We start from the raw sequence: 12,038 nt of genomic DNA, 5'->3' as shown, positions 1-12,038 counted from the left end.
CATTACTCAAAGTCTCACCTTAGCACCCTCTCTTAATTTGCTGTGTCCCGTCATGGGTTATGGTAATCTGGAAACTTCTTGTGTTTCTCTGTTAGCTATGCTCTCTTCTTGTAAATCCTCCAAAAACATTTGATTGGTACAGTAGAGTGAACAGCTATGATATATGCTATCAGATTCTTGCACCTGAACTGGATATCTGTAGCTCCTCCAGAGCTGCCTTGGGCCTCTTGGCTGCTTTAATGCTCCTCTTGCTCGACCGATGTTTTTGCTGTTGTGTCATATTCCTCCATTTTTAGATGATGGATTGTCAGCACTGTGTGAGATGTTCTTGGAATATTCTTCGGTTGTTTGAATCCCTAAATCCAGCTTCATCCCTGACTACACCGAAAAAAAATACATGCAAATCCCTGTTTTCATTTCATATTAAAAAAAGGAGTGATAAGCATGTGTCATCTTCTTTCCATTTTATTATTTGGGAAACTTTTTTGTTTGTGTCCCACAAATCCCCAAAAATACATTGCAGTTCAAAAAATATGAATATACCTCGTAGTCTGTGCCTTAGATGACCCTAATATAGCGATCAATACTCTTTAACCTTTTATTTCTGAATGAAAACAGGAAAAACGTTCCTTTCTCAGGCCATTAAACTTTTTATGTAAGCAAAGGTGGTCACAGAGACCAATATATCTATAGAACTGAATTACTCTTTTTTTTTTACAATTAGCTTTAGTGTAGGAGAGCATTTTTCTGAAAAAGATCTGTTGGGCCACCAGGAGAGTGAATATTGCTTTATAGCCTTATATAATTTTCAGACATATATATGTATGTTTTTGTTTTGCTTTTGGTATCTATTTTCAGCTACGCAACAAGAAACCTTCCATGGGTTCATCTTTCACTGATACAAACAAGACAGCCAGTCACTGTGGATGAAAGCATCTCCAGCTGCTGCAATCTCTGCCTTGGACTGCTAGAAAATGAAAGTCTTAAACCATGAGAAGGTTCTGCTTTTATTTGAGAGCAACAGCACAATATATTTTCACAGTTTCACACTTGAAAGTCTTTTTTTTCCTTACTGTGGATGTGTAAAATGTGGTGAACCAGGAAATAAATCTGTTACCTCAGAAAGCCCCCCCATCACTGTTAGCATTTGCCAAAAAACTTTGTGTTCTCTTTGCAGATACTGTTTTTGTTTTGTCCCATGTGGTATTTGTAGATTTTCTTTCCTGTTTTTTTTCTTTTTTTCCTCTTGCTGTGGAGGAAAGCTGCTCGCGCTCACCTGCTGTGCAGAAATGTAGGTGCTACATCTGTCCCAGCAGGTGGGTTTGAAAATTTCAGGCACAAAACAGCCTATATGCAAACAAGAGAACATAAATTTAAAACTGTTGAAATAATCATCCAATTTGAGGGCAATTTTAAAAACCAGAAAATGGTAGAACACTTTTATCACAAAATAATGGGTTTTTATCTGACAATGGGCCCATACGACGCTCTGCGGGTGTTGATTTTCATCTCAAATAACTGTTTGAATTTTACAAAGTGTCAAAGCTGCAGCTAGTTGGGGCTTTGAAGCAGCTCACCAGAGCGTCCAGCACTTACACCCTCAGAACTGAATGGAGAGATTTAATCTCCGGGAGATAAGGTTTATCGGGAGCGTGCACGGCTGCATCTACTGTCTGTTATGCAAGAGTTTAATGCTGAGTGTAGTCAGAACTGAATGATGGTTGCATAATGACTCAGAGCCATAAGGTGCAGCGCGGGTGGCGATGGCTTTATTTGCTCAGTGGTTGGTATGAGTCATTTTCCATGGCAGAGCCAGGAATTTGGGCCATTTGTTAAATGTTCTTTTTTTCACTCATTGGGTAGAGAGGACAAATCAGGGCGAGTTTTTATATTACAAAAACCGTAAACAAACTTTTTGTGTGATAAAGGTTCTCTTTCTGGTATTTCTATCATGCTCTTGAATCAGTTAACCTCTTCCAGGAGCCATGTTCCCTTTTTTTTAGAGATGAAGTTGATAAAAATCAAAAAGTGTGTAAAATATTTTGACGGTATAAAGAAAAACTTTTATGTATTTTTATTCATAAGTTAAGCCTTCTAATTGTTATTATTTCTTTTTATTTTGCACGCTTAGAAAACATTCTTATCCAACAAAAAGGTAGCATATTTGATGCTTTGGTGACGACGGTGTAATTTTTTTGGTTTAGAAAACTGCTTTCTTGTGTTTAGCCAAAGTCACATCCCGGTGTTTTTATTAGTCTTGTAAGTAGGAAATTTGGGTTGGAAATGTTACCTCAATAAAATAAAGAAAACATCTATAGAAAAAAATAAATAGATATGAATTAAAATTCTATACAAATCCTGAAAACATATAACATAAAGACCAATTATGTTTGCGTATTTTTACTTGCATTTTTGTTTTTTAACCCCTACAATAAACACACTACAACAATAAAAAAAGCTTTGCCGGGTTTTTAAGAACGTATCTGCTATTTTTGTGAATTTAGTTAAAAACTGTAAAGCAGATTGTTGTTAAGTTAAGGGGTGGAAAAAAGGAGTGAAAAATATCACAGTTAATTTATTTTTGCAAATTGTTCTTTTTTGGATCATAACATATGCGTTCAAACATCAGTGTTGGAATATTTGTAAAATATCAGTGAAGATGAAGAATAATTCTGTGATAATATTGCAAATTGCTTCTTTGACTGATTACAGTGTTGTTGTTTTCTATGCAGTTGTCTTTTGTCACAGGCTTATTTTTTCACAGCTTTTTCTTCTGAATGTTTTTGTTTCATATCCCAATTAAAATGGCTAAGATAAAAAAATATACAATTTCTTTGGTTAAAATTGATGGTAATAGAAGTACAGAGTTGGACTTTTCAAAAATGCATGTTGATGTTTTCTAACTATTTGCACATACTGTATTTTTTTTATTTCAATACCCTGTTCAAAGATTGGAAAAACAAATTTTCCATTCAATGTTTTAAAAAACAAAACAAACAAAAAAACAACCAAATGACCATTAGATGGGTGAAACTACAAACATTACAGGTTCTAAATGCAATAAATCTGCATTTGCTTTTTCAGCTACCTGGATGAAGACAATGATTCAGCTGTGATGATCGCTTCCATGGAATTTGTACCACTTCCCTTCCAGGTGGTAAATGATTTTTAAGTGGATTAAACGAAGCAATGGATGTTATTTTCTGCAAAAGTTGACATTATACTGGCGTTCATACAGAATATTTGCATGTGGATTTTGGAGACTAGCCACCTTGCACGTTTTCACTCAAAGAGCTGGTATCATATGGACACATACATCCATCAGCTGCAGGATTTTGTTGCACCATTTGCCTGCAGGTTTTATGCATGTCACATTTATGAAGAGAAAGTTTCCACATGTGAGGGTGGTGTTGAATATGGTTATAATGGTTGCACAATTTCCTTCAATAATGCTGTGAATGCATTATTTAGGTAATGGCTCCTGCCAGCAGGGAGTCTTATTTAGTTACAGCATCTTGCTGAAATAAGCACTTGTGCCAAAACTAATGTCTACACTTGCCATGTTGTGCACTAATGAACCACTCAATGGTAGAATGCATGCATGTGTTAGAGTTCCTGCACATTATCCTGTTGCAAACCTCATCAAAGTGTATTTTCTGGGAAAATTAAGTCATTTTTGGAGCCACAGTTTCTTCACAAAAGATGAGAAAACAGAAAGAAAAAAAACATATTGTTTTTCTAATGCAAATTAAGTTTAAAACAGATAAACCCTATAATCCTGATGGCTAATAGTGACTGATTAGTCTGTCCAGATGAAGTAATGATATTCGTTTTTATTCAAATGCTCGCTATTCATCCTTTGCTAGCTTAAAAAAAAACTGCACAAACTCACTAGAGGACATCATAGGCAGTGTTAGATGGGGGCCATCAGGGGCCAGTGCCCCTATAGAACTGCTCCTGGTTCCTGTTATAGCCTTATACTGAAAACATAGGCTGCAAAAATCTAAATGTATATGATACAGTATTTGTTATTGTTTCTTTGTTTGTTTTTGTGTATATTACTTTGATATAAACAGGTAGGTAATACAACCTAAAGATGGAATAACATGATTTATGTTTAAAAAATAAAATCAATCATTATCTTAATTCAAGTTTTAAGGGCCAACATCCTCCTTCCTTTGGCAGATCATCTTATTTATCTGCTCAAATTAAAGGCACATTTAATACACACTGATTTTAAGAAACTTTTCCTTTTTAAATCAGTTTCTGTAGTGCAATGCAGTTCCTTACGATGATATATGCTAACAAATGAGACTGTAATTTATTTTTCCTTTAGACAAAATTCATATTTTGGCTTTCCAATGTACTTTTGCTCAGTGTGGTGTGTTATTCATTTGTTCTTAGCCTTATGAAAAATCCATAGCCCCACACCTGGCAATACATCCATTCACAGATACCTAACATAAAAAATGTCTGCCTCTTTTTAAGAATTTGATTTTCAGAATTTTTGATTTGATATCTTACAGGAAATCAAATAAGGAATAAAGTCTTAAAATACATTTGTTTTGTTTGTTCTATATGCCTATATAGACTGAAAAATTATCGTAACATAAAAACCCATGAACTCTCACACACCCATAAAGATGCATAGTGTGATAGCTGGTAAGAAAAATGTAGTTAATAATTGTTTGAGTTCTGAAGTTTGTGAGGTAAGGCAGTGAACAGATATACGGACGATTCTCCATGCCATAGAGATCTAGGTAAATCAAAGGTCAAAGTCCAAACCTGACACCTGTGGTTCTCCATACAGCTTTCTGAAACACTTTAGTTTTGTGCCACAGTCAGCACACACAGATAACAGGGAATACTGTTTGTAAATGTCATATAACGTGGCTTAGGTAGGTCATATGTGATTTAAGAAACATGTAAAGTATTACATTGTTTTCCCTACAGAACAAACCAGTATATCCCCTTTGCAGGCTTGCTTTCAATAATGCATCCAAGTGCCCTGCGTTTCTAGGTAAGCGGTGCAGGTGCATTCAGCCATCCACACAAAGTAAATAACAATTTGATTCATTACAATCAGACCAGGCCACCTTCTTAATTTGCTTTGTGGTCAATTTTATATGCTCACATGGTCATTGTTGGAGGCAGAGGTTGGCATGGGAACTCGGACTGCTCTGTGACTATGTAGCTTCACAGAAGCTGCACTAACCAAAGAATGCTGCACTGTTTTCTTTAAAACCTTCACAACCTGGTTTTCACTTGTTTTACTGAACTGGCCAGCCTTTGCTCCCGACACACACTCTAACCTCATAATTTAACCTTTACCTATTAGAAATTTATTAAATAATAGAATTAATTTGTAATTACATGAAGTTGGCTTCAGCAAATCAACAATTATGTCTGCCATGTTTTTACATCTGCACGCTTGCTTTAACATGCATTTTCTCACATTATCATTGACCGGCTCATCTTCCAGTCCCGCCTGGATGCTGTAGGCCAGGAAGCAGAGGATAGCACCGATCCACAGCAGCATGGAGAAGCCACCGAACAGCTGACGGCAGAACTTGATCCACTCCGGGGTTGTGGCGGGAGGAGTCAGAGTGTTCGGACCGTCCCTAGCCAGAATCTCTGCAGCTCTGGCATTGGTCATGCCCTGAGGGAGAGCAATTTTTAGGAAAGAATGTCCTTCTGCTTGCAATGGATATATATTACAGCACAACGGCCCAGTTTTTACAGTGGCTTAAAGGCAATTTTACTGCCTCAGCTGCAGAACATCAAGTATTCCTTCCTGGCCTATTTAACACAATAAGCACAATAAACTGGTAGATTCTTCCTGTACGAGTTGCTTAGCTGAGACTTTATTGAACATTTTATTCAGATGTCACTTATTAACCTAAAGGCTCTATACATACTATGAATACAAGAAATGCAATTTTCAATATACTTTCCAGCCACTCACATTTAATTTAGCAAGCATGGTATCTCGGCTGCCTGAACACTTACCTATTCTCCCTATTCTTCTATTATTTCCATAATCTAAGTAAGATAAAATCTGCTTCACTTAACCTGCAAAGCTGCAACATCAAGCTTAAAGCGAAGCAGCAAATGTGGCTACAGCAAAAAGACTTTGTGTGTTTTGTATCTGTATGTATATAACATGGTAGGTTGTTTTATGGGGGGGGCATCAAAGGATGCAAGTTCCTTTGTGTGTGCAAGGGATTAAAGATGAAATGAGCCCAGGTGAGCTCGGCACGCTGTGGTGGGTCTAAGTCGACCAAAGAAACGTCCGGTCTCAGTTTGGATGTTGCCTTCCAGGGAAGCCGAGCAAAGATTACATCTTTGTGTGGGATATTATAGCAACTCTTTACTGGGTGCTTGTGTGTGAGGAAAATACAGAAAGCCGGTGTGATTGTGTGTGTGTGTATGGATGTGCTGTTACCCGTGTCAGGTCCACTCCATAGCGCTTTCCCACTTCATCCACAGATATTCTATGGTCATCCTGCAAGTATAAAATATTTTCTTTATAACTTGCTGAACACAAACAGGGCCTGTATTTGGCAAATCATGAAATGGAAAGTAGTTATGATTCTGTAAGGAGTCATTCAGCATTATACGCTATGTGATCTTAGGTTGTATGGCTGCTGTGGAAAGAAGCGATGCCCTACCGCTGCCCCGTCTCACTAAAAAAATGCTTTATTCTTGGTTTTTAACCAGATCCAAGGGAATCAAATAAATGATTCATTTCTCATGACAGATCAGGGAGGTCAAAGATGTTAAATCCCACTGCATCCCGTTGTGCTGAATGTATGAAGTTAGTTTTTTTTTTTTCTAAATGTTTGTCTGCTGCATTTAAAGATGGACAATATTGTTTATGAAGCAAAACCTTAAAATATGCTGAAATGTTCGCTTGGGAAAAAAATTGTTGTTTCTAAACATATTCTAATCCTGAAGGAGTCACATGCTTACAAAGTCAAAGGGACAATTTTGTTTATCTGAAAGCACAGCTGGGGAATGGGTCAAAGTGACATTTTGTTCTTGGCAGTATATCACTGTTTTTCACTGATTGTTATCATTTTTGGAAATAATTTAAATCCTGTCCTCCTTTGATGAAAAGGATGTTTGTATCAGCTGCAGCGAGAGAGGGACTTAACAATGAAAATAATGTTTGATTTTGTAGAATTTAACCAAAGAAAGTTGGAATCAAAAGTGTGGAAATCAGTTTAAAAGGAAACTGGCTGCTTAAATGTTAGGTTTGCATGTCTAATTAATATTCAGTTCTAGAAAGGCTTTGAAATAAATCCTTTCTTCATGTAATCTTGACATCAGCAGGTTCAATGTAAAAACTACTGCACTGTAGCACTATGGTACATCTGAATTATCCATGAACATCTAAATTGTCATCTGACTCATTGTAAGGTAAAAATAAACATTTGAGTTACATCTAAAAAAAGATTTTTAAATATACATTTATTGCTTTCTGACAAGTTTAAATATATTCCCTTCATTGCTGATCTGAACCTAAAATCTCTGCTTCAATCAAAACATGGTTCTTGCTCAGCTAAACCAGCCCCATTGCAAGAGTTTTAAAGATATGTTGAACAGTACAAGGTTGATTCTTCTACTTTTATCTAAATAATCCAATATCACTCTGGTGACATTAAATTATGCTCCATTTGTGGGTGAGCAGCGATTGAAAAGTGAATTCCTGGGTAGATATCAGCCCTTTGCTGCTGGAATTAACTTCAAATCCAACTAACAAGCAGAATATGTTGACTGGATATGCATTTTGAGGAATTAGGCTTTGATTTACACTCCATTCATTGTGGGAATTCTGCATTGATAGAATACTCTTTCCTTTTGCTGTAAACCTGATATAAGGGAAAGGCATTTGGCTCAACCATAAGAAAGCAGGAATAAGGTCTGCATGAACCCTCTTTGGGTACCTTATTGGAAAAAGAAACTATAAAAAATGTTGCCACCTCAAGTCTTTTTTAATCTTTTATTTAAAAATACCAAATATAAAGAAATAATACTAAGTATGTAAGATTAGTCTAATCAACAGTTTTTGATATGCAGATGCAAGATTTTGAAAAATTATAACACTACAGAATTTTGAAACTCTTAAAGGAGAAACAGCTGAAGTAGCTGCAGTAACTTCTGGAAAAATAAGTTTTATGAAAACATAAACACAACTGCCTATTGTTGTTGTTGTTTTTTAAGTTACATTATTAGCTCTAATTCTCTAAACTGGGAACATAAACACTGATGGCTACGTGGACAGAATTGAAAATAAAATGCAAAGACATGAAGACAACGCTGAAACTTTCCCATGGCGTCCATGCTGGTTTAAACAACTTGCTGTGTACTTTTCCACAGAACCTGTGCTTTCCAGACTTCTGAGATGTATTTATTGCAACTCTTTATGAAAGCAAGCTTTATGAAAAGGTCAAATTGCATACCTGGTAGAATCGGGAAACCTACCCCATTATTAATCAGCTGCTGCCTGCCTTGTAACCCTCATTCCAAAGGGGCAGACCTGTTCCAATTTGCATGTTTTCTAAGCCAAAACAAGGCTTTGTTGTTGGTCCACTCTATAAAGCCTAAAACTCAACACTATTTCTCACATTTTGAATTGAATAGCTTCCTGGATGGGAAGCAAATGTCTTCAAACTGGAAAAAAAGTCCAGTGTCCATTTTCTTTTAACTTTTTTGAATGACTGAGAATCTTCTTATGCTCCGCTAATCTTTAATAAACTCCCACAAACCTCATTATGTTTACATTTGGTCACCATGTTTGCATTTTATCACTGCTGCACTTTAGAAACGGAAATGTCTTGAGAGCTGTACTGCATTAGATTTCTTTTTTGGGTGTACAAAATGACAATAAAGTCTGTCTAAGTCTAAGAAAACTAAAACCAAGATCAAAACATATTTGTTTAGAGTGACCTATAACTGTGCTACCTTAAAAATAGTAGTTACATTTGCAGTCCAGATTTTCTTTCATTTTCTTATTAATTATTTTATAATATTTTTTTATTCTCTTATCTTCTTAATTAGTCATTTTTATTCCCTTTAGTTATTTGTGTTTCTTCATTCTTTAATTTTTCTATTGTTTTTGTCCTATTTTTCTTTTTTCTTCAATATGTAGAGCACTTTAAATTGTCTTTTTACTGGTATGTGCTACCTAAATAAGATGGCCTTGCCTTTCCTCATAATACAGCACAGTACCGAAAAAACTTGGTAGGTTCTAGGAAAATCACCACTAAGCTCCAAGTAAATTTGTCAAGCAACTATCAAGTTTCTGGAATGCCTTCTACTGTTAGTCACCTCATAAAATGACCTGACCTGAAATTCCAATAGTGACCAGAAAGTTCCATGAAAATAACCAGTGATCTCATTTTAATAATATCCCAGGTGTTGCAGAAAGTAACGTCTTGATTCTGATAAAGTAACCTTCCGGTTTCATGAGAGTGTCTGTTAAAGTTACACTTTTTGATCCCTTGCATACCCCTTGTAAATGGATCCCTCCCACCCCCGTCCCTCAGTGAGGTCTAGAAGCACAAGATCTATATCCAGCCATTCAGCAAAGATCCTGCTACATGGCTGTACATCTAATTTTGGCATTTGACCAATTGATGAGCCCTTGAATGATATATTACCTTCTGTAAATTAAGTTTGAAAAAAAGTAAACAAGAAAAAAAGGTAAAAAGCTAATTGAAAAGTTAAAAACTGAAGTTAAAAAGTTAATAAGCCTAGTTAACAATTATATTTAGGCTTATAAACTAAAAAAATGTAAGTGCCAGTATCAGCATTAATGCCTCTAAGGTTATGTTGCACCAAAAAAATCGGTTTCTGTCACTCTCAGAGTGTTTTTCATGAATTTCTTGTAGAAGCACTTTTTACATTTTTCTTAATATATTTGGGCAAGTTGTTTTTTTTTTTTACATTGACATTCATTTTTAGCACCAAAATATCCATATTTTTTAATGTTACAAAGGTATTTGATTCCAATAACACTATTGGCATCAAATTTTGATTTTCAAAGTATTTCACTGAGAACCCTATAAAGGATTGAGCTATAGATAATATCTAATAAGATTTGGAAAATAACTTCTGTATCATTTTTCATGCTACCAAAATATGGAGCTCATATTTAAAATGCATGAATACTTTAGATAGTTAAACGATCTTCTTCTGAATTGTTTTGCTTGCTTCTGGAGACTTTTCTCTTGAATCCATCAATTCTCAATTCTTCACGTTTCTCCAAACTAAGACGAGCTGGACTGATGTTCACTTCAGGTTATATTCTAGTGTCACCCAGTCAATAAAAAAAAGCCTATTCTAATAACTCTTTCATCTGTTTGTCTATAGCAGGTAGGATTTGATGCTGAGGCTGATATAGTTTTATTAGTCTCACTGAATAAGGGAACCTTTTTCAGCCAGCAAATAAAGAGAAAACTCTATCCTTTCCTTACTAAAAGCTGCTTAAGTTGACTGGAAGTAATTTTGCCCAAAAGCAGCTGAATTACCTTGTGTTTTCAAAACATTTAGGTTTTATTTATACTGGGCTATAGCCAGTATTGATCCACTAGCAGCTAGGGGTGATAAAACGCCCTTACTGTGTTAAAGAAACAGAAAGAGAAAAAAACCAATAAAGAATTATATATATGAGGCAGAGTGACAAAAGCAAAATGTGACAATCAGAAAACTCACTGTTGACAGTTTCAAAGGGATTTCAGCTTTAATCAGATTTGGGCCTTATTTCTATTTGACAGCAGTTATTTAGTCATGCATATTGCAAGAAGTAAAACTTAACCCAGTTTCTATGAGCATCATTTGGTGGCATTGTGACAGCACCTCAAATAAACCTAGTGCTCGGCAAAAAGGCAAAAACCCGCACCAGACTGCTGGCAGCCCACAAATTATTCAGTCATTGTGAGTACAAAGAGGAGCAGCCAGGGTGGGGAGGGGGCACCAAAAGGAGAGAGAGAAACAGGTTGGCACCGGGGCTCAGCTTCAGCTTCAGAGGACTGCACTGAGTAGGTTGGATTGCCATTATGTTTACGGGCCACCGTTTTCATTTACAGCCTTGTTAAATAATCTGGTGTCTGTGGCGTAGCGCCATTTGGAGATCATTTGGGAGCAGCAGAGATGAAATCAATCACAGCACAGGGACGGCATGTTGTTGTTTTTTTTCCTTACCAAGGCCACCTCCTTCTTCAGCTCATCCAAGTCCCTATCCTTTTTCTTCCTCTTCCCTCCACTCTCAGCACCCCACTGCGGAAGAACAGAGATATAAGAGCACCCGGCTAAACCAAGGACATTTACATTCCTAGCAGCATATTACAAGCACATTGCACTTGAGTATGCTGGTTCATTTCAATCTTATAGCACTACCGGCAGACCATTTACTGAATATGGAAGATATTTTTCTGTTACTGAGGAAGTTTGTGTGTGTTGTGGGGGGGGGGGGTCTGTGTGTTGGGAATAGTTGGAAGAATGGTGCATCATGGAAATCATCTGCCGCTGTCAGTCTCCTCCTAGCAGCACGTGTGTATTTCAGTGCGGCAATGAAGGAGGGATACGCCGGGAGAATGTGAGGGGATACTATGCACGTGAGTGACACGGTGAAAAACTAATCGAAAAAAAAGAGCCAAAGAGGGAGAGCGGAGTCGGTGGAGAGTCTGAAATGTGTTTGGCATAGCAATTTCCCCCCACTGTGCGAGAGGAAGATTACCAGGCTGTCCTCCCATAAAGCTAAATGGAATGAGGTCTGATGGAGAGAATACAGGGAAAATGGCAAAATAACGCAGATAAACAGCAAACCAGGATGGAAAAAAATGTATGAGGAGGGGGTGCCATCATCCTGAGACATCTTTTTTTTTTATTATTCATCTAAAGAAAACTCACAGAATTCATTCTTGCAAATAGCAGCTAAGTGGCCTTTGGTATCTATGAAGGAGCTGTACAGGTCAAGAGCTCAGGTGGTGGAATAGAAAACAGTGTGTTTCACAGATCGGATCTTTATACTA

At 36.7% G+C, this 12,038-nt stretch overlaps 1 protein-coding gene across 1 annotated transcript in view; it reads right to left on the bottom strand.

Annotated features, from left to right (window-relative positions):
- Positions 1-12,038, bottom strand: part of atp1a2a (ATPase Na+/K+ transporting subunit alpha 2a) — a 95,205-nt gene that overhangs the window by 82,362 nt on the left and 805 nt on the right. The window contains exons 2-4 of the mRNA XM_038279243.1: positions 11,209-11,283; positions 6,446-6,505; positions 5,456-5,659 (exon numbers count right to left, since the gene is read on the bottom strand). Of these exons, the coding sequence (XP_038135171.1) occupies positions 5,456-5,659; positions 6,446-6,505; positions 11,209-11,283 (339 nt within the window). The remainder of the gene's footprint in view (positions 1-5,455; positions 5,660-6,445; positions 6,506-11,208; positions 11,284-12,038) is intronic.

The sequence above is a fragment of the Cyprinodon tularosa genome, unplaced genomic scaffold (genome assembly GCF_016077235.1).
Source record: "Cyprinodon tularosa strain WSP-4 unplaced genomic scaffold, ASM1607723v1 ctg102, whole genome shotgun sequence".
Classification (NCBI taxonomy): Eukaryota; Metazoa; Chordata; class Actinopteri; order Cyprinodontiformes; family Cyprinodontidae; genus Cyprinodon; species Cyprinodon tularosa.
Note: the sequence above shows the minus strand (reverse complement) of the source record. Positions and strands in the feature narration are given on the sequence as shown.